At 37.0% G+C, this 23,624-nt stretch overlaps 1 protein-coding gene across 1 annotated transcript in view; it reads left to right on the top strand.

The window, feature by feature from the left end:
• Positions 1-23,381, top strand: part of LOC131430879 (neuropeptide SIFamide receptor-like) — a 67,723-nt gene extending 44,342 nt beyond the window's left edge. The window contains exons 2-8 of the mRNA XM_058596125.1: positions 10,749-11,117; positions 11,288-11,469; positions 17,403-17,547; positions 17,664-17,775; positions 22,110-22,310; positions 22,495-22,606; positions 22,688-23,381. Of these exons, the coding sequence (XP_058452108.1) occupies positions 10,876-11,117; positions 11,288-11,469; positions 17,403-17,547; positions 17,664-17,775; positions 22,110-22,310; positions 22,495-22,606; positions 22,688-23,022 (1,329 nt within the window). The 5' untranslated portion in view covers positions 10,749-10,875 and the 3' untranslated portion in view covers positions 23,023-23,381. The remainder of the gene's footprint in view (positions 1-10,748; positions 11,118-11,287; positions 11,470-17,402; positions 17,548-17,663; positions 17,776-22,109; positions 22,311-22,494; positions 22,607-22,687) is intronic.
• Positions 23,382-23,624: the final 243 nt, after the last annotated feature.

Raw genomic sequence — 23,624 nt, 5'->3', positions numbered from 1 at the left:
CGAGATTTTCTGCTTCTTGTAGGTCTTCTGGAGATTTCGCCCCTTGGAACGCTTGTCATTCCGACACTCGTTCCTGCTTTTTTTGCCAAACCACGTATTGATATTGATTTTTTCTTCATGATTAGAGATATGTTACCACTTTCTGGTCTAGTTTCGGGATGGAAGAACCGGGTTTTCTGCCTTCTCCTGGTAACTCATCCAAAGAATAGTGTTCCACAAACTTATTAACACTGGCATGATGAATTCCAAACAGCTTCGCCAATTTTCGCATAGAAACACCCTTCTCACTTAGCAATGTGTCCAGAACCTTAATTTTCACTTTCTTTTCAATACGCGACATTTTGAAAACGCAGAATTTCAACCGCACAAACAAGTTAACAAACGAAAACTGACAGCCAAACGCATAGCATGCTGTGATATGAGCATAAAAAACCATCACAGATACATGCGTACAACACAAATGTATGTGGATAGCTTATTTTTGATACACTCCTTAAACTGATGAATTTCTGGATTTCTGAATTTTTGTACTTCTGGACTTCTGGTCATTTGAACTCTCGGACTTTTGAACTTCATGACTTTCGGACATCTGCACTTCTGGACTTCTGAACTTGTAGACATGTCTGCTCTTCCGTGCTTCTGCACTTCTCGATTTCTGGACTTCTGAACTAGTGAGCTCCCAGTCTTCTGGTTTTCTAAACCTCTGAACTTCTGATTTTCAACACTTTTGGACTTGTGCACTTTTGAGCTTAGGGGCACTTCTGGAATTTTAAAATTTTGGAGTTTTGGACTTCTGAACTTGTAGACTTCTGGGCTCTCGGTCCTCTAAACTTCTGAACTGCTGAACATCTACACTTTTGAACTCAAAGATTTCTGAATTTCTGAACTATTGGAGTTTTGGACTTCTGAACTTGTAGACTTCTGGGCTCCCGGTCCTCTAAACTTCTGAACTGCTGAATATCTACACTTTTGAACTCAAAGTTTTCTGAATTTCTGAACTTCTGGACTTCTGGAATTGTCGACCTCAGGATTTCTGTACTCCAAGAATTCAGGATTTCTGAATTTCTGAGCTTCAGGAATTCTAAATTCGGAATTCTCATGAACATATGGACTTTAGGATTTCTGGACTTCTGAACTTCTAGACTTCATGACTTCTGAACTTCTAGACTTCTGGACTTCTGAACTTCGGGACTTCTGGACTGCTGGACTTCTGGACTTCTGGACTTCTGGACTTCTGGACTGCTGGACTTCTGGACTTCTGGACTTCTGGACTTCTGGACTTCTAAACTTCTGGACTTCTGGACTTCTGGACTTCTGGACTTCTGGACTTCTGGACTTCTAGACTTTTAGACTTCTGGACTTCTGGATTTTTGGACTTTTGGACTTCTGGACTTCTGGACTTCTGGACTTCTGGACTTCTGGACTTCTGGACTTCTGGACTTCTAAACTTCTGGACTTTTGGACTTTTGGACTTTTGGACTTTTGGACTTCTGGACTTCTAGACTTCTTCACTTCTGGATTTCTGTGCTCCAAAAATTCTTGATTTCTGAGCTTCAGGGCTTTTGAAATGCTGAACTCATGAACTTCCGGACTTTAGGATTTCTGGACTCCTTGACTTCTAGAATTCTGTACTTATGTACTTCTGGACTTCCGAATTCATGAACTTCTGGACTTCTGAACTCCTGGACGTAAGCAGTTCTTCCAAGCTTCTCGACTTTTTTATTTCTGGACTGCTGGACTTCGTGACTTCTGAACTTTAATACTTTTGAACTTCTGCACTCTTGCATTTGTTGTAGAACTTATATGTTTGAGATTTTTCCGGTAGTTGAGTTTGTAATAATTTGAAAGAGTAGTTTTGAATCGTATTAAAGAAAGTAACATGATTACAGGAAACATATTTGAAATTGTGTAAATATTAAAAATATGTAATGAGTGAGATTTCACGAAAGCATAGAGCTACAAGTTGTAAAAAAGTAACCACAAGATTTCTTGTGTTTCGGTGCTAAAATCGCACAAAGCGCAATTTGCTGCCACTGCCATCTGTCACTTCTAAGAGCATTGTCTAGTAACAGTACATCAAATTTGGGTTCCCCACTTTGTCGCCCATTAACTCTTTATCTTTGAACGTGTCAGATCTTAGTTCTTAGCCTGCATGAACTTAATTATGCTCGGAAGTCGAGAGCCAAAAAAAACCGTCCTTGCTATGTTACTCCAGAAAGACAGCATCGAGACTGGGGCCATTCCGAGATAAGGTAATTACATTTTCTTCACCCTTGAAAGTTATTCGGCGAACCTCCGGGTTAACGGGCTTTAATCACTGATTTCCACGGTCGGCATTCTTCTAGACGTGTCGGAAAGATGGAAGAGAGTCTAATGATATATGTTTGTTCTATCTAATTTTGTTTACGTTTCTCACATCAATCATCTGTAATGGGATGTTCTTTTTCGTTAATTTAAATTTCCCGCCAGGAAGGACCGACTAACTTTTGAGCCTGGAATGATTAATGCAAAGGAGACGAGGGAGGAACTGCCAAAAACGAGAAATTCAAGTCGCATGCAGAAGTGGGATTTGCTGCGTTCTGACAGAATGATACGACATGAATGTCAATAGATTGGGATTTATGTCATCGAAAAATCACGCAAAGTGAAAATCTCCCCCATTAGTTTTGACCCATATTTCGGATTGATTAATAGTACGAATCCGCTCACTATTTAACGTTGATGCCAGTGCTGATTGGTTATAATATAACATAGATGGATAATCATTGGATTATTTGATGGGGATGTAGAGTTACGTTCCGTTGTTCGATTCTAATCCCGCAGTAAATATTTCTTCGTGGGAACTAAATGCCCCCACCGAAAGCAGCGATTTTCCCACGAGCTACGGAACGGAGCGCCCATTTTTTTTATATTCGGCAACATTTTTGCTGTATCGGAGAAGAAGTCCTAGATCGCATCGGGACCTTGGTCGAACAGTGCGTTGGGAGTTGATTTATGGTCGTTACTTAATCTTGGCTCGGAGGGACATGCCGGAACAAAAGTGGGATTTCCTTTCGCCATGTGCCCGATGATTTTCGCTCACGTTATGGTTGTGGAGTGAGAGTGAGGGATAAACTTCGGACAGGCGGGTTGAATTTATTGGCACCATTTGACCAATGTCTCATTCATTCTTGAGTGCTTTGTTGGAATTTTTTTGATAATTGAATGTCAGACCATGTCCATACATATGTAGATATAGGGGTTAGTCTCATGTGGCTGAAAACAACATTCCTGTCTCGATGTAGTGTTCATTCATAAAGCATGTCTTATGGCGAAGAGTATTACTGTCCTGCTTGACGAAATAAACCGTATGACAGCATCAGTATCTCAGCACATAATAAGAAGATTTTCTGGAATGAGTCATCCGACAGTTAGTTGAAATCTGTAGGAGCTTGTTACTAGATGTGGCATACGGCTGCCACCAGAAGGAGGATGCTAATTTATGGTATACTATTTAATTTAATGATGAAAATTAGTACTTGGCGTCAGGGAATGTGCTTACGTTAGACATCAAAACAAATCTTATTAGACAAACTGTTGCAATTAACTTTAATCCCGGGAAAACATCAGTAATGATAACACGAGTGAAACTCAAAATATTGTTGAGTCAGATTGAAGCCATTGCACACGAAAATACCCAAAAAAGTTTATCCGAAGATTAAGATATCTAAATAGCATAATTAACAATTCAAAATGAGAGTACTAATTTGAAATACGTTCAAACATTCGAATTGGTTTAATAAGCTAATCACAAACTAATAACTAATCACTGCATCAGAATATAATCTCAAAGGTTATAACACTTTCTAGAATCCTATTTGTTTTACAGAAACGAAAGCTCACCATTAAGCTCATAAGTTTGAATACTATTAACTTTATTATGGAGTGCTATTTCAGAACATTTTGTGAGTCTACCGACAACAATGTGGACAGTGTATGAAAGATTGTAGGCTGTAGACCGTAGACTGTACACACTTTAACGATAACATTCTCGAGCACGGAATTACAGGGTGACATGTGCAAATATTTGCTCTAACCGTTCTCGGAGATGGCTGAACGGATTTCCACAAACTTAGATTCAAATGAAAGGTCTTAAGGCTTCGTAGTAAGTTTCTGAATTTAATCTTGATCCGATTTCAGAATTACGGATTGATTAGTGTAACAATTTCAATCTTATGTTTAATTTTACAAAACCATACCATTTGAAGAGCAGCAATTTCCTAAAATTTGGTTTAATTTTTTTTAATATTTGTTGATCTTGCTAGTAGATTACCAAACAATCTCAATTTAGTTAAACCTGTTCTCAGTATGCGGTCCCGGAGGTATCGGTATTGTGAGTCTAAAATTCTTAAATGGAACTCATTTTGTTTTTTAGAGACGGCTAAACAGTTTTCCCCAAACATAGATTTAAAACAAAGATCCTATAGTACAGGGGTGTGCGAAAGAACCTGACACATTTGTTATGTAAATTGACGAAAATTCCGAAGTGCTAGTCGAACAAAGTGACCAGCAATAAAAAGCTTAGCTTAGTTGACCGCCCGTGAGTTTCTCGTGATTGACCAGAAACCACTTGAAATTACATTGAGAACCAAATGCATAATACTTGGGGAGTCGTAGATCATGCTCAACGTGCAACCTAAACTGACTGACTGGGAAAAGAAGGAATGTTAGTTCAACAATTGTTGCCACTGGTGACCGAGGAATTCTCTGCATCTCCACAAATGTCACAAGAAAGGAGTGATGTTAGTGGGGCGAGTAAATGATCAGGATTTATCTTGATAGATAATGTGACAACATATTACTTATAATTTTATCATGTGTTAATTGCTCTGGGTAGCTGGCTACCGAGAATACGTTACAATTTTATAGCATTTTATATTAATTTGTGCTTTGTGTCTACTATCTAACCAGAAAAATAAATTTAAAAAACAAATGGATCCTCCTCGCAGTCTAAACTATATTTACATCCGTTCTTGTCAAGCAGGCTCGCAGAAAATATCTGCACGGTCACAAACTTCACGCGCGCATCTTGAACTTAGCTTTTAACCCGTAGAAAAATAGATCAAGCGTTCCCCGAATAATAGACGGAGTTTAGTCTAGCCCGATTTTTAGTAAGGAGAAATATAACTAGATTGTAAATAAGAAAAAATATCTCTATGGAACGATCTCATCAGTACCCTCTTTTTCCTATTCGCATTGCTGTAAACAACGCGAGATGACACACCACTACTGAAAAAAGAAAATAAACACTCGCGGATAGGTTTGCTGCAGACCAATTTCTGATTTTCAGTTTGAATCACACGATTTACTTGTAAATTTTCACAAATTCCATCTAAATCTGATAACAACGACAATGATATGCCGATGGCGCTTCGATCGGTTGATGTCATTTAATTTTTGGCGGCAAATTTGCATCTTTAACGTCGTTTAACTTTGAGCGGTAAATTCACAGTTTCTGTCGCTGAAATAATTTTTGTTTTCTCGAATTAGTAATGTTCAATAATAACACTTTTCACTTATCAACACACACTTGTTACAGCTGCACTATCACTCAAGATAACGGTTTCGATCAATCATTTCACTGTAAGTTGTTTGATACACATTGTAATTAGACTTTTTCTAAGGCAACACTTAGGCACCGCATCGTACTACCAGTGATGCCAACTCTCTCTCGAGAAAAGTAACCAGCAATAAAAAGTATAAGAAATAAGGTTTGCAACCGTTTATTTTTTAAAAACAATATATGACAAATGATGCCCATTACTTGAAATGCAATTTTCGAGCCGTTTTTCAGAAATTATCGGTAACTTTTTTCAATGTATCGGTATCAATTTCGGCAATTTTACGGCGAATTTTGCCCCATAGATCGTTCAAGGTCCTAGGCTTGTTGATGTAAACTTTCCTTTTTGAATAGTACCATAAATAAAAGTCACAGCTCAGCCTGTTTTACAATTTAAAAGAGGTTAGAATGTGTTCATATTGTAATCACCATAAAAATGGAGGAGCATGGTCGCAAACGACGAAGACTTGAAAAATTCATAAAATTTCAACTCAAAAACAATAACGCATTGTTAATTTTTGGATATGTTATGTAAAAATGTTTAAACTTTCAAAGAAAAATATTAAATTACATAGTACCCATTTATCCACCTACCATGAAAACCGTTGAAAAGGTATACAAATGACGTTCTAAAACACAAAAGTCTAACTTTGTAATATTCACATATTTTTCCCAAAAACTGCAGACATTTCGCGACAAAATATCCACAAATTAGCGGGATCGGTTGAGTGGTTCAAAAGTTATAAATTTATCAACAAGATCTTTTATAAAGAAAATCGAAAAAATCCGTAGCTACGAAAACTTGAAATTTCCAAAAAAAAAATAACTCTAAAACAAAAAGAAAAATTCATCGCTAATTTTTGGATATGTTATGTAAAACTGTTTTAGCTTTCAGAAAAAAATTATATGACATACAAACCGTTAAAAAGTTACAAAATTGACTTTTTCAAACACAAACTTCAACTTTACAATATTCGCATATTTTTCGTAAACAATAAACATTTATTGACCACCATATGCAAAAATTAGCGGAATCAGTCGAGTGGTTCAAACGTTATGCTTTTAAAAAATGGATTTTTGAAGAAAATCGATTTTTTATTCACTATAACATGGAAATTGTCACCCTTACGAAAAAATAAAACAAATACGGGTCTAATATTTTTTGATGGAGAACGATTCTTTAACATATTACAAAATTCTGAGAGATCGTATATCAGTTTCTCATGGAAGTATATTATATTATTAGTATATTATCAACCTCTATACACGATAAGAAAACTATTGTATATTCTGTTTATTATCTCATAAATTATTTCAGATTTGTTCATAACAGTACATTATTTTATTCTCGGTTGTACTCGTGGAAGAAGAAGGGGGATAACATAAAATTGAATGGGGTTAATAAATAAACTAAAACTCCAATTGTCTTGATGAAATGATAAAGAAGTTTCATCACAGATTACATATATACAGACTTGAAAAAAAATTCAAAAACCTGTGTAAATTTTAAATTTGCTGTACGTTGGAAACAAGAAGCTCACTACTGCTACTTGACTTGGTTATTCGCCTCAATCTTTCCAAACGTTCCACTACGTTCCGGAACGATAACAAAGTTATCCTGCCTATTATAATAATATTCCAACGATTTGAATTTGAAATTTCTCACATGATTTCCATAAGACAACTTTATTACCATGTCGCCTAAAACACACGGGAATTCAATCGAAATAAAACCAAAACAAACTTGTTATTTTAGCCAACAGCTAGCGTGAACTGAATGTGGCATCCATAATAGTGTTGATCGCGATGACATCTGCAATTTTTCGCCACTCTGAATGAGCAAATTTCACGCACAGTTCATAGACGAGCCTGTATATCTGTTTTCTATGGTTTCATGTACGAAAAGTCACAACAAGCAAGAATGTCACGAACTGAGACATTGGATACTTACCTTGGGTACGCGAAGGACTTATTAGTTGAGACCTGACATCACGATACTCTACGTATGTCCAAACGACATGATCAATATCGCGATAACCTTAGCCGTATGCACAATAATTAGTCTCGGAGAGTCCGATACGCAGTAGATGTGCGTCTAACGAGTACTGATTGGACATAAGTCTGAAAATCACATGAATGAAATCCCTGATCACATCCAGCCCCCTGAACCATGACTTTCTCGATATTCTAGGAATAATTGAGAGCATCCACCGACCCAGATCATCCTCATCCTAAAAAGCTTGCCGACTGTCAAGTGTGGTTTGGTGAGATGCGCTAAAGTATTCGTTGAAAGCAATCGGTCGCTCATGAATTTCACCCTCGAAAGCACCGCATTTGGCAAAATTATCGGCTCTCTCAATACCTAGAATGAAGGAATAAGCCGGGACCCAGACTCTCTCAATGCCTGGAATGTAGCAATGAGCTGATTTGATAATTATTATTCAATATGTCGTTCAGGCACTGGCTTATTTTGCCCAAGGAAAATGGTTCATTCATGTTTTAACGAATAGTTTCTATTGACGATTACACTCAAGTTATAATGAACTGCTGCTAACTCTGCTATTTAAACAGATTCAGGTTCTCGAAGCCTAAATGAGCCAGAAACATTGCTGGTAAACATACCTAGCCTAGTGGCCTCTGCAATTCGTGAATCGTTCGTGTAAATTATTTTCTCAGGGTCAATATGCCTGAACTTAATAGAATATAATTTATGAATCATGTTATTCACTTTGGCTGTACCGGTTACCAGATTCTGGGTGCGGAAATACAGAAAACAATAAGCACATTCTGCAAAATTGAACTCAACCACTTTTCTTAGAGATGACTGAACTGATTTTCACAAGCTTAAGTTCAAAAGGAAAATGGTGGTGCCATAGAAATCCGCATAATTTTATCCGAATCCGACTTACAGTTCCTGGATTACAGATTTATAGGTGCTCAACATTTTGATCCTTTGTTAAGACCGACGATGCAGAAAACGTTATAAAGAATACTGAATTGGGCTCATAATTAGTCTAATTTATAAGCTATGATAGTTGACCGTAGATCGAACCGATTTTTACTATACCGGTCCGTGGATTTTGGTTTCGAAAGAACTGGAAATAGTGATCAAATTAACGAATATATAGAAATCTCGGAAACGGTTAACCCGGTTTTCATAAATTTAGTTTCTAATTAAAGATATTGCAATCTCAAACAAAACTTCTGAACTATTATGGGATCCAGATTCCGATTCCAGAACTTCAAACCTGAACGAAGGCAAAATTCGTAAACAAATCTTCTAAATTCGCCAAAAAACTAATAGAGTTTGTAGGTCATGTTAGTTGATGACAATATAAACCGACTTAGATTAAACCAATTCCCGGACTCTGATTCCGGAAGTACCTGAAACAGTGGAACACACTCCGTTTTCTCAGAGATGGCTTAACCTATCCGAGAATTGTTTAATAATTTAGGTTATACTAGTTGATACAAAACAAAACTTCCTACACTCGATTACTGATAATTTAGCAAATCATGGCTCAATCCAGAATGCTTTTGCACAGGTAACAGCAAACTTGTTGCTGACAAGATCTGTAATAATTGTCAGTTACCACATTCAGGATTATAAATACTTTTGGTAGTATTCAGTATGTATATTTTGTCGAGACGATTACCAAGCACTTGTCTGTGCAAATCTCTATAATTTTCTCGCCGGAATCCAGCAAAAAAATTTAAGTGTGTAGAATGTAAACTTTAAACTGTAGACTGTATAATGTGAGCTGTGAACTGTAGACTATAGATGGAGCATTTTTGACTATTGATTGTAGACAGTATACTGTAACCTGTAACCTGATTGTAGACTGTAAACTATAGACTATAGACTGTAGACTGTAGACTGTAGACTGTAGACTGTAGACTGTAGACTGTAGACTGTAGACTGTAGACTGTAGACTTTAGACTGTAGACTGTAGACTGTAGACTGTAGACTGTAGACTGTAGACTGTAGACTGTAGACTGTAGACTGTAATCCATGTGCTATTCAATATTTATGGAGTAATTAATTATTGTACTTATTGAAATTGTGCGCGCTATCGAAATTTTGGGTTCTAAAACATTGACAAACAATTACAATTTATACTTTTTCCCGTCATATGCAATTTGGAGCTGAAAAGTCAAAATGTATACAGACAGATTTTTTTTTAATAATGTTAATTTTTCATATGTCAAAGTTAATACAGTTGACCAAATGGCATGAATATAATGCATTTTTTTGTTACCCAATAAATAATTAATTCACTTATAATAATCAGTCAAAATGCTCTGCCTTGCCAAAGCGTACAAATATTTTTTTTTTTTGGGAGAAAAACCATACTTCTGAAAAAAAAGTTTGTTGCGCACAAGTACCTATAGAAATCACCAGAACTTCAATAGCGTTTTTTAATAAGCGCAGAATTAACTATACCTCCATGATTTGTAGGCACTAGGCACTAACGATTTGCTAAGCACTAATAGCGGCTGGCGGCAATGCAGAATAGCGAGGATACACTTGTGATGCGGTGTGTGTTTGTTTTCTGTTGGTTGTGTTTCCATAGAAATAGGACTATAAAAGATTGTATATTTGAGAAATCGTATAGTATCCTAAAGTGTATTGAAAAATGAAGATCTATAAAGTAGCTTTCCATTCAATTGATGTAAATTCTCAAAATATTTCTATTTGTTCACTTCGGGGAACTCGTCTCGAATCGATTGAAAAGATAAGAGTCGAATCAAAGAAGGTGCTGAAGGCCATACCGGAGGAGGACTATTTGGCATGCTCCGAGGAGTGCATTTTGCCGGGAAGGGATTACTTGGAAGAGAATAAAATTGATTTAGAAGAATAAATAAGAGTTTTTCATTTTCTTACCACATTCCGGGTATTTTTCAGATAGATTTTTATCTATCACAAATTTTTCGCATCACAATTACTACAAAATACCTGCTTTAAGAATGAAACTATTGGTTACTTGTGTATGCCTCGTTTGTTAGCTAATATTTTTACTACATCTAGAAGAAACCAAATAACGAATGTGTGTTGTGACATTTTCTCCATAAATAATTAATCAACTATTTAACATTGACAAGCGCTTCTAAAAAGCTAAGAATCTCTCAATTGACTGCACCGTTTCAGCTGATTACTTCCGGAAGCACGACGCGACGCCAGTATGAACAGAAGAATGCCAATCGGATGGAAAGCGTGCTAAATTACCGCATCCCACTGACTCCCACTGGCTAATCAGACTTTCGGCAGCGGCCCAATGGAATCCAATTCAATTAATTGTACCACCAACATCGGTTCGAGTCACAATTGGACCTGCTTCGTTGTGCACTACGACACGGACCCGGTGCTCTCGGCAATGGCTCCATCTTCGAGTGTCAATCTGAGCGGGCTCAAGCTCGATGAGATGGAGCTTGAGTCGGACCTCAAGGACTACACGCTGCTGTCCTACGATCCAGCTTACCAACTGCGATACGGCATACTAGGAACGGTTCTGCTGAGGTTTGTGTTCTGTTCCGAAATTTATTGATTTAAAAATTGAGCTTTTGAGCTGCCGCCACATCGAAAGGCCATTCCAACTTCCATCATATTAAAACCATTTCAAACAGTGAATCTGTGTCCTTTGTTCCTGTTTTAAAATGTCTTCTCGCTTTCGTCCGTTCCATTTCTAGCGTGGCCTATTCGTTGATCTTCATCGTCGGTCTGCTGGGGAACATCTCGGTCGTGATTGTGGTGAAGAAGAGTACCATGATGCGCTCGCCGACAAATCGTTTCATCGTGAATCTGGCGTACGCTGATTTATTAGTCAATTTTATATGTTTGCCGTTCACCCTGATAGGGAATCTATATCCCGGTAAGTGCCATGAAATATATTGCCAATCGGATTAAAAATTAAATTTAATACCACTCACAGTCAGAACCAATTCCATCCAATTAAGTCCAACAGAAGAAGGTGTGACACGTGCTAACTCAGTACTTTCTCACCATCGATTGCTGTGCCTCTGGCAGAACGATCAAGCGAAGAATTCCTTCAATATTTATTTAGGTTTGTCATTAGATAGACGTCCGTACTGAAACCACTTCAAATATTCCGAATCGATCAATCCATTCCCTAATAAAAAAAAATACGACCCACTTTTGCTGAGAGCACTTCAAAGATGGCACATAGCACCAACGTGAGCGATGGGATTTATGTCACCAATGGAATATTGTGATTGCCTAATTTTGCTGTAACATTTTTATTGGCTAATTGTCTACAGTTGGGTGATAAGTAAAGGCACAGAGCTGACATGAAATGGGTGGCGTCTGGAAAATTTTGGGCATTGAAAACCCATTTTATTGATTTGACCAAAGTTTCGATTGGAATTCCAACAAACATTTTACAGCTTTGCCTGTGCTCCTCTAATTTTAACATCAAATCAAATTACAACAACCGTTCCAGAGAATGTCTGAGCTCTGATGGAAAGTCGTTTAAATAGTTTTGCGTTTTTCTAACAGTGACGGGATATTAAACGGACGACCTTTTGTGAGTAGACGAAAAAAAATCAGATTAGAAGACCGACAACAGTCAAACGTTTTCAACTAATTGTATTTATGATCATCAAACGAAATGGCTTTATTTCACCCCCAATAAAAGTATAATTTATAAGGTGTTGAGAGAGTCTAGCCATATTAGTGTATGTAACTCGGGAAGAAAGCAATTACTCAAGCTCAAACGTGCAAAATAAAAATTGAAATAATTAAAATAATTTCATTGGGTTTGAATTCGAATTTTGGTTTCGGAATATGAAAGCAAAATTGTTATTGCGTATTTCAAACTAGAATAGATTCCTGCGAAAAAAATATTTGCACAGCCCATTGCCCGCAGTACACACATACAAATAAGTCCAGTATATGGAAACTAGTGATACCACTTATGCAGATTTATACCTGAATTTACAGATTCCTGATTAACGCCGCAGATATTTAAAGAGTGTACTTATTATTAAATGTTAAATGGACATGTTTGAAATTTACATTTTTAGAGCATTTAACTTTCACTTTTGCACGATAAAATACGATAATGTCACAATGGCAACAATTTATTGGCACAAACTTTTTAAAACCTGCTTAAAAATTTAACCTGGCATCCCTGATGTGCACGGTATATGGCATTCGTACCAGAGATGCCATTTATACAGATTATCTGTATTATACAGATTTTTACATGCTCATACAGATTTAATACAGAATACAGATTTGGTTCAGATTTCCTCAATTTAATACAGATTTATACAGATCTCACAAAAAGTAAAAACGAAAAAATTCAACTTTTCTGTCTGAGCTATGTTTTAGTATTTGATTCCAGTGATGAAATAAAAGTCTTTCAATCAACGGACAAATAACAAATTAATATGGAAATCAGTTGTGAAATCCATTTGTATTATAATTTGAAACCAAGGATAGCTTTTATCGTATCAAAGAACGCTCACTAGCAACTCTTCACATGATTCAATCAGTGCCATCAAAAAGAGACGAATATCATCGCAGCAACAAAAATCCGACATGGTTCATTTAACATAGAATAGACACAAGTGCGAGAGCGAATTTCTCCCGATGACCTGTCTGAGAATCAAAGGTTAGCTCGCTGCTGTGGAAATTCTCTCTGAAGCAACAAACGGTCGCTTATTCTCGTCTCGCGATCAGATTCTACATGGGCAGTGAATAACTGCGATAGAATCATTTCGACCGTCCCACGACAAACGGGTTTAAATGCAAATGACACTTTCTCTTTGTTTACTTTTCCTTTTACGATTTACCGAACTAATTTTATATTTGACGCTTTACTCTTAGCAAAACTTTTTTTGTGCATATAACCTTTGTATAAGTTGTGTCTATGAAAATGTATGTGAATGCTCCACACAAAGGTTTTTAAATATTGCAACATAGTATGAGAATCATCAAGTCGAATCATCGATTCGATTTTCTGCGATAATTGTCAACTTGCGATTCTCTCTTGGTAAATTCCAGCCTGCAACGATAATTATCAGACTATATTTTTTTTAGGGGCCGTGAAATATTAGGTGGAGCAAAGAAATGTAGAAAAATTCTCGCACGGTTCATGTATTGAGAGACACGAGATCTTGTAGCATCTTCTATCGGATTGAAAATGTTGTATACAATATAGAAAAATATCGAGCAGCTTCTGTCAAATTTTCGGTAATCACCAACACAGTTTGAAACCAATTTGAATTGATATTCAAGGAAGAAATGGTATCATAAAATTTTACTGTCGAACTGAGAGTTGTATGACCCGACTTGACATATTGGGCGTTGTAATTTCATGTCAAATTATGAAGTCAACAATTTCAAACTAGATAAATATATGGAATTACAATTCAATTGTTGTGAATAAAAAAAATTGAAAAGAACTATGAAATTTCATCGTTGAATATTCTTGTGAGCGCAGCAATGACTGATTGAATCTACCATCCTACAACCACAATCTATTGGAATATCATCTTTTGGCATCATTTTGTTGTAAGAATTTCATTTTAGTAGTGAATACAGATTAATACATATTTTTTATACATAGCAATACAGATTTTCTATGAAAATATCTGGCATCTCTGATTCGTACTAATATTAGTGTGTGAGCAAAAAGTTGCTGTCAAAATTTGAAATCCCTATTGAAAAAAATTACAAGGATCAGCCCCATGGGGTTGTTCGAGCCATTGATGTGGAACAAGGCAACCAAAGTTTCTAATAATCAATATTTTCAACCAAACAGTTCAATCAATCGTCACACTTTTAATTCCGCAACTGCATAAGAGTCAGCTTAGGGAGTGTATCGAAAATAAGCTATCCACATACATTTGTGTTGTACGCGTGTATTTGTGATGGTTTTTTATGCTCAGATCACAGCATGCTGTGCGTTTGGCTGTCAGCTTTCGTTTGTTTACTTGTTTGTGCGGTTGAAATTCTGCATTTTCAAAATGTCGCGTATTGAAAAGGAAGTGAAAATTAAGGTTCTGGACACATGGTGAAAATTGGCGAAGCGGTTTGGAATTCATCATGCCAGTGTTAAAACCGTCAAGTTTGGGGAACACTATTCTTTGGATGAGCTACCAGGAATAGGCAGAAAATCCATTTATTCCAACCTTTTCTTCGCCCTGCTTGTGTTCAAGTGGCAGTTATATTTATTAATACATTCATTATATTTATTAATTCATTATTAATTGAGTTCATCTTATATTAATTAACGACATAATATGGAATTTCATTCAAACTCGCATGACACAAGGTCAGAGCATACTAATTTTATAGCGCTTTTTGTCTTGCTGCCCAGCAACAATTTACTCTTAGCATGCTACACGTAGGACTGAAACATGCCCTTACCCAGGATTTCGTTTCGGGAGGGGCCCTCAGATAAAAAATAATACTGAAGAGTGCTTATGTACATGATTTTCGGTGCACCTTTTACAGACGTTTTTAACAGGCACTTTAATCTTTTCCACTGGAACTATCATAATTAAGTATTTAAATAAAATTTATGACTGTGACCGAGAGAAGGTTATTGTATTACATTCCTTGACGTTTACTGTCATACCATTTCAGTCGCACATGTCTAAGACCTCATAAATGTCCATTTCTAGAGCAGTGGTCCAATATTGCATAGATAGGAAAACGTCTTCCAAATTTGTAGGTCATATTAGTTGATGGCCATACAAACTTACATTGGCTATACTGGTTTCGTTTTGAGGTTCCGGAAGTAGTGGTCTAAAATTTCATTGATTTCCCAGAGATGACTTGAGGGTTGGGAAAGGATAATAGTTTGAGGGTGTGAACAAAGTGAAGTCTTCTTTCCAGGCACTTGTGTCGCTTCAATGCACGACTACAGTCCATTGTCGGGTAATCATTTTGTTCTTTGACGTATGATAATGAATCCAGCCAAACATGTTCTCGAAGTACAATTCCGTTTGTCTTCTTAGTCTTTTATAAGTATGTGCAGGATCCAGCGACAGGAGACCTTTTTCATCTGCAGAGTCTTGCCCAACCATCGCGCACTTTCTCTTTCCGGTCTTCCAGTACAATTTAGTGTCATTTAATTATTGTCATTAATTTTTCCTCGTTTTTTATATTATTGCATTTTTCAATTCGAAATTTTTCATGGGACACCCTGTAGAATGATATCAAAAATAAAAAGGGAGTGTTTAAACACACTTCCAGTTTTTTCCATCTGACCAGCGATTAATTACTGTGAACCCTGTCGAATTTTATTCGGATGCGACTTACGGTTCCGGGATTATAAACTTATAAGTATGAAAATTTCAAGTTTTAGAACGTGTCTTCATACATGACACTAATTCATCAGTTGGGCAGGTGTGGTTGGTCAGAAAAACTCGGAAATTTAGCTCAAAACTGTTTCAGCTTGTTAGTTATGCTAATTGCTAACCAAAAGAATCGATGTCGACTATACCGGTTCCTAGTTACTGATTCCGAAAGCACCGAAAATAGTAGTCAAAAACTCATAAACTTCAACTTACCTAATTATTTCAGAGACGGTTTAACCGATTTCCGCTATGGAATTTTGTCCGTATTCGACTTCCGATTTCGAAACAATAAGGTGAAGGGTGTTTAAAAATTCAAACCATCATTTAGATTTTTGATCCATGCTTTTTAAGGCGAGATATTCGATGAACAAATTGAAAGACGACGTTTTCAGTTATGCAATTCTTCATTCAGAAAAAAGACTTTTCCAACCGCTAATGTTAATGAATCAGTCTGAAACAGAATAATTCACAGAATAATCTAAAATTTTCCAAGAGATTGTAAGTTGGATTTTCTTATATTCGTCACCGTTTCTGAGAAAATCAAATTTGAAGCGTGTAATTAGCCCTCTAAAACGCCCTAAAATACACTGGTTCTCTTAGAAAATTAGTTTAGATTATTCGACCGATTGATGTAATCAAACTTGTAACCGAAAATATCAAAACTTTCTGGGCCACCCGACCCATCGAGAGTCATTTTGCACATATGCCAAAGAGCATGGAGAGAAATGGGACGGCAATTATCTGGATAGCCATTATGTCACATTGTGCAGTGTCGTCAGTATTTTTACAACTGCTTCTAGTGTGCTTCTCCACAGTTCTGTGATTTAGAGTTAGAGTTATGATGTAGGTCGACTTTGAGGAACTGAATGCAGTGTGGCTTGAGTGTTTCCGATACCAATTACCGGCTACATTTAGGAAGAGGAGCGACTATAAATATATAAATGAATATTTCGTTCTGCAGTTACTTCAGTTCAAACTTCTTCGTTGAATAATTATTTAGCCACATCTTTTCTATTTTCCTACTTTCAACATCCCGTGAAATGTCTCGTGCATGCATTTCAATAATATTACAATCAAAAGCTTGCGCTTTTCGACTGTCTGGAAATATTGAAGCTCATATTACTAAATTGATTTTATATAACATTTGGGAACAAGTTAATATTTTCTCGTGAGTGTATAACAAAAAGAAACGTGACATCGAATGCGGCTGGTGACAATTCAAGATAAAGGCGAAGTGCTCAAATAGAGTGAGCAACTGTTAATTTTTTTTGCATTATTTTAATCTACATTGTTTAAATTATATGCAAAATCCACCCTACTATCGCCCCTCTTTTGACAAACAGCCTCTCCTCTATATCGCATTACTCATCATCATTTTTGACATTCGAACAAATTACGCTCACTGTGCGTGCCTCTATACAGCGGAACGGTAGTGTCATTGTAAATTTCTTTCATAATTTCCTTTTCTCTTCAGCCTGGATCCTGGGAGTGTTCTTCTGCAAAGCCGTATCCTACCTGCAGGGCGTCTCGGTATCGGCTTCGGTCAACACGCTGATGGCAATCTCGATCGAACGCTGCGTGGCCATTTCATTTCCCATCTCGGGTACCATTACAACCAGGTGAGATAATCTACCCGTGGCAGAAGCCCCACCGGACTAGTAAATGGGAACCATTATTCATACGGTCTGTTTATTTACTTATGGTAATTTCGTTCTCTTCCTTTTCTTCCTCGTAGGCAGTACCGTGTGATCGTTTCAATTATCTGGACAGTCGCGCTGGGCATAAATCTCCCGTGGCTGTTTGTGTTCACACTGAAACCGATCGGGATTCCCGGCAGTCTAGCGCAGGTAGATTTTTCATGAAAATGATTGCTATTTTGAGGGGGGTATGTTTCAGTTGTTCAAATAGAAATTTTGAGTTATGCTAAGGGAATTCGATACCAACATTTTCAACAACCGTACCATCTTTAACAATATTTGGCCGTGTGCGTCACCTTTTGTAGGAGTCAGAACATCTGTTTTTTGTAATTATACTCTGTTTAACAGTTGCTAAAAACAATTGTGCATTAGCATGTTTCTCCCACCTTTAACGCATTTTCAGCAATATATTAATTTTTCCATCGAGTATGACTAGTATCTGTTTTGGTATGAAGAGATTCTCTGACCATGGGATTACTGTCACTAAATTTCATCTGAATTCACTCGTTCTGAAATCTAACATGCTTCTCTAGCCTCCAAATTATGCAGCAATGGCTGGTTGGGATGTTTACTGGCAAAGTAAAACTTGTAGAGTTACCTGGAGAGACTTTTCCGCACCATTTGCTAATTGGTATACCACCTGACTTTAACTGAATCGAAATGCTTTCTATACCGTAGCTGTAGCTCTTGAAACCAAGTCTTCTGTTGACACATTGCTACAGACAGTTGCTCAATGCATTAACTGATATGGATGAGACCCATTTCGATGCTCTTTTAAGTGTTCCATTTTAAGTTACAGACGGTAACACTCAAAATATTGAAACCGTTGAATTTTGTGAAATAACATTAACATTTCTAATTATTTGATAATTTTGACATTTCCAGTGGATTTTGCAAATAAGGCATTCTTCAATAGGTTAAAATTGGGATGCCAAAACCCTTTTAACGCTTTTTAGCACCTATAACTTATAAAAAAGAAACACATTACGCTTCGTGACACACAAAACTTACAAAACAGTAACGAATGTAACGTCTCGTAACGCTTGTACTTTTCAAAAATGTAATACATGTAACGTATTGTAACACCAAAAACTTACAAAAAAAATTTACGCATGTAACAATTTGTAACGCTTTTAACTTACAAAAGAGTAGCTGATGTTATGGTTCGTAACGCCTAAAACTTATTTAATGTAAAGAATGTATGGTTTCGTAACGCCTCCAACTTACAAAGAAGTAACGCATGTAACACAAAAAAGTAACGCACGTAACGTCTACAACTCACATAAAACTTACACATGTAACGCTTACTAACGCCAAAAATTTACACAGAGTAACATGTCACGTTTTGTAACGCCCAAGTAAACTGGCACGTTTTGTAATGCCTGTAACTTACAAAAAGTAACGCTTCGTAACGCCTGTAAATTACATGAGCTAACGCTTCGTAACGCCTAAAACTTACAAAAAAGTAACGCATCGTAACGTCTACAACTAATTAAAAGTAACACATGTTACGTTTCGTAACGCCTGTAACTTACAAAAAGTAACACTTCGTATCACCTATAACTTACATAAGGTAACGCTTTGTAACGCCTAAAACTTACTAAAAAGTAACGCATCGTAACGCTTGTGGCTTACAAACGAGTTACGCTTGTAGCGCTTTGTAATTTTAAAACTCACAAAAAGTAACGCATGTAATACTTTATAACGCTTATAACTTACAAAGAAAGTAACGCATGTAACGCCTATAACTTACTAAAAAATAACGAATGTAACAATTCGTAACGTCTATGATTCTCAAAAAAGTAAAGTTACGCTTTTGTAACGCCAAAAGCATATACAAAGTAACACATGCCACGTTTCTAACGCCAGTAACTTACAACAACTAACGCTTCGGAACGCCAGTAAATTATATAAGGTAACGCTTCGTAACGCCTAAAACTTACAAAAAGTAATGCATGTAACACGTCGTAACGCTTGAAGCTCATAAACTAGTAACGCTTCGTAATGTTTAAAATTCATAAAAAGTAACACATGTAACGCTTTGTAAGGCCATAACTCACAAAATAGTAACGCAAGTAATGCTTCGTAACGCCTATAACTTACATAGAAGTAACGCATGTAACGCTTCGTAACGTTTATAGCTTATAGAAAAGTAACGCATGTAACTCTTCGTAAAGTTTTTAACTTACAGAAAAGAAACGCATGTAACGCTTCGTAACGTTTATACCTTACAAAAAAGGAACGCATGTAACGCTTCGTAACGTTTATAACTTACAGAAAAGAAACGCACGTAACGCTTCGTAACGCCTATAACTTACAGAGAAGTAACGCATATAACGCTTCGTTACGTTTATAGCTTACAGAAAAGAAATGCAAGTAACGCTTCGTAACGTTTATAATTTACAAAAAGTAACGCATGTAACGCTTCGTAACGTTTATAACTTACAGAAAAGAAACGCTTGTAACGCTTCGTAACGTTTATAACTTACAGAAAAGTAACGCATATAGCGCTTAGTAACGCCTATAACGTACAGAGAAGTAATGCATGTAACACTTCGTAACGTTTATAACTTACAGAAAAGTAACGCATATAGCGTTTAGTAACGTTTATAACTTACAGAGAAGTAATGCATGTAACGCTTCGTAACGTTTATAACTTACAGAAAAGTAACGCATATAGCGCTTAGTAACGCCTATAACTTACAGAGAAGTAATGCATATAACGCTTCGTAACGTTTATAGCTTACAGAAAAGAAACGCATGTAACTCTTCGTAACGTTTTTAATTTACAGAAAAGCAACGCTTCGTAACGTTTATAACTTACAGAAAAGAAACGCATGTAACGCTTCGTAACATATATAACTTACAGAAGAGGAACGCATGTAACGCTTCGTAACGTTTATAACTTACAAAAAAGAAACGCATGTAACGCTTCGTTACGTTTATAACTTACAGAAAAGAAACGCATGTAACGCTTCGTAACATTTATAACTTACAGAAGAGAAACGCATGTAACGCTTCGTAACGTTTATAACTTACAAAAAAGTAACGCATGTAACGCTTCATAACATTTATAACTTACAGAAAAGAAACGCATGTAACGCTTCGTAACGCCTATAACTTACAAAAAAGTAACGCATGTAACGCTTCGTAACGTTCATAACTTACAGAAAAGAAAAGCATGTAACGCTTCGTAACGTTTATAACTTACATGAAAGTAACGCATGTAACGCTTCGTAACGTTTATAATTTACAGAAAAGTAACGCATATAGCGCTTCGTAACGCCTATAACTTACAAAAAAACAAGGCATTATTATGAGCCGAAAAAAATTATTTAGCTTTTGATTGCTGAGTAGCTTATAGTAGCTGAGTAGCTTAACGAACACGTAGTACGCGCCCTGAACAACAACTCATGAAAAAAAAGAAAAAATAAACAAACTCGAATGGATGCTAGGTGCGACCCGAGAAAATTTTCAGAGTCAACTACGCGATTGGAGTCCGATCTAGAGCGATCCCAGATTGCTAAAACAAACATCTCAAAGTTGCTTGGGCGACTCTGGGTCACCTCTCGGGCTGCTATGATCAATAAATGAAAACGGTATTAGATTTCAGACCCTTTTGATTAGGCTCTTTTCGTAAATATACATAGCCAACATTACATAGCCAACAGCAAAAAAAACATAAACAAGAATCTGCACGAATTGGAACTAACTTTGTGCAAATCATGCATGTTATTTGCGCCGTATATGCGAAATTACCTCTAAATTGCTAGGCTTTCTTCTCTCAACGATCTTGACTTCAAGCGACTAGCCAACAACAGACACTTGGCTGAGGCCAATGAATATGCAAAAATAAATACATATCCTTCGCCCGGCTTCATCACACGAGCAGCATCGAATGCCGACGTCCTGACAAAAAAAAATCACTAACCGTCTGTTGGAACAATTCGTACAACGCTTGAGTAACAGAACAAATCAATTTGAATGTTGGTTCCATTGTGTTCCCATCAAAGTCAATTTAGTCTTTTCTTTCACTTCAGCTAATACGTTTCATGCATTCAAATCGGCCCGAATAGTAGCCCAAAGCGCACGTGGCTCAATCACATGAAGCCTTATTCCTTATTCCATTTGGACGCAATTGAAAGGCATTCCTACGATGTGTTAGTCATTTGAACAGTACCAGCTAGTCTCCTCCGTCTGATTGTGGATGGCTCGACTGAGACGAAAAAAAATCAAATATTCCAAGATGATATATTATACTAATGCATACTTAACATCTTAGCCAGCCAGATTTGAAAATTATCATATAAAAAGTTGACTACAAATCGTCATCCGCACTTGGACAGACTGCACTGTATCTTCACTCAACTCGGATGTTTTCTGTTTACGAATCTTTAGAGAGTTTAGTCTATTTTTTGCTCCTATCCATTTACCCTTTTTCCCCCCAAACACAACATGCCTAATCTCGTGTGTTGCCTTTCCAGATCTGCACGGAACTGTGGCCCTCACCGGCATCGGAAAGCTGGTACTTTCTGTTTGCAAATCTGTTCTTGTGCTATCTCGGCCCGCTGATTGTGATATCAATTTGCTATGTCATCATTTGGAAAAACGTCGCCTATCGGAAACTTCCTCGCGATCTGATTATCAGCCGGAAGAACGAAGTTTTCAACCAAAGCAAAGTGAAGGTTGGTTATGTTCCGCTATAGTTTCTCAATCAGCCGAAATAATGTACACTGCGACTCCTCCGATTGTGATGTGAACCATGGAAACGCACTGTACATTGTTGTATAAGGAACAATGAAAAAAAAGAACATGAGCGCAAGTAATAATAACCAAATTATATGATTTCACAATCTCTTAAAATTACAGGTAATCAAAATGGTACTTGTCGTCATCATAACATTTACCCTCTCCTGGCTGCCGCTGTATGCGATATTCTGTTTCGTTAAATTTGCTGGAGATCTTATCTACGAGGATTCAGGTGGGAGCCACCGTCTGCCGAACAAATTGGCATACGTAGAAAAGCATAAAAACCAAACATCACATCTCTCATTCATTGCAGTGCAATCCTTCATTTTCGGTATCCTTCCGGTGGCACAGTGGCTCGGCGCCGCCAACTCGTGCATCAATCCGATTCTGTACGCGTTTATGAACCGCAAATTTCGGGCCGGATTTCGCCATCTGTTTCGATCGTGCTGTTCCGCCGAAGACGTCGAATGGGATCTTCCGACGACGGTGGTTCGACACGACGAATCCCGGGATCAGGTGCTGCGAAGGATACGCTCCGAGAAACATTTCGTGCGCAATGGAAACAGCAACGGCCATCAATCGGGCCAACGTCATCCACTGCGGCACACACAATCAACCAGGATTCCGCAATCGCGCCGAGGAATTTGAATTTCGGTTTCACACACCGCCAGTAAAGTTTAGTTTAGTAGTTCTTGTGGGAACAGTCTATAACAAAGGTTTTCAGAACCCCTCTCAAAAGGTCGAACAATAGTCTAGGAATGTAGTGTGTAATGTTTGTATAAAAGGTGAAACAAAAGAATAACTTGCAAAGTACAAACAATAATACAAAATAATGTTGCCGATTGTTGCAAATCTCAGCGAAAAAGGAACACATTCGCCATCGAATAGAAACACATAATGAATATTAATGAAATCTATTTTCGTATCGTATTTTTGTGATATTTATAGCTGAAAGTAAAAAGTATTTATTGTGATTCCCGTCAGAAATAAATAAACTTATAAAGTTGAACGACGTTTATTTGTCAGTTTTAGATTTAAGGCTGTTTGAATGAAAATCGCAATACATTTGTAACTTGGCTAAACTAATAAATTCAAATGAATTTCGTCTTCGACCCATTCGAAAGTTGAAGTCTGTTTCATTCAATATAAATCACATCAACCTAATTGATCTCTCTCCTTTAGAAAAAAAAACTTGTTTTGTATATATCTTTGATTTAGCCACGGGTTAAACTGCGAAGAGTCGTTGCCAG

Source organism: Malaya genurostris, chromosome 2 (assembly GCF_030247185.1).
Source record: "Malaya genurostris strain Urasoe2022 chromosome 2, Malgen_1.1, whole genome shotgun sequence".
NCBI lineage: Eukaryota > Metazoa > Arthropoda > Insecta > Diptera > Culicidae > Malaya > Malaya genurostris.
This window is presented reverse-complemented; position numbering and strand designations above follow the sequence as displayed.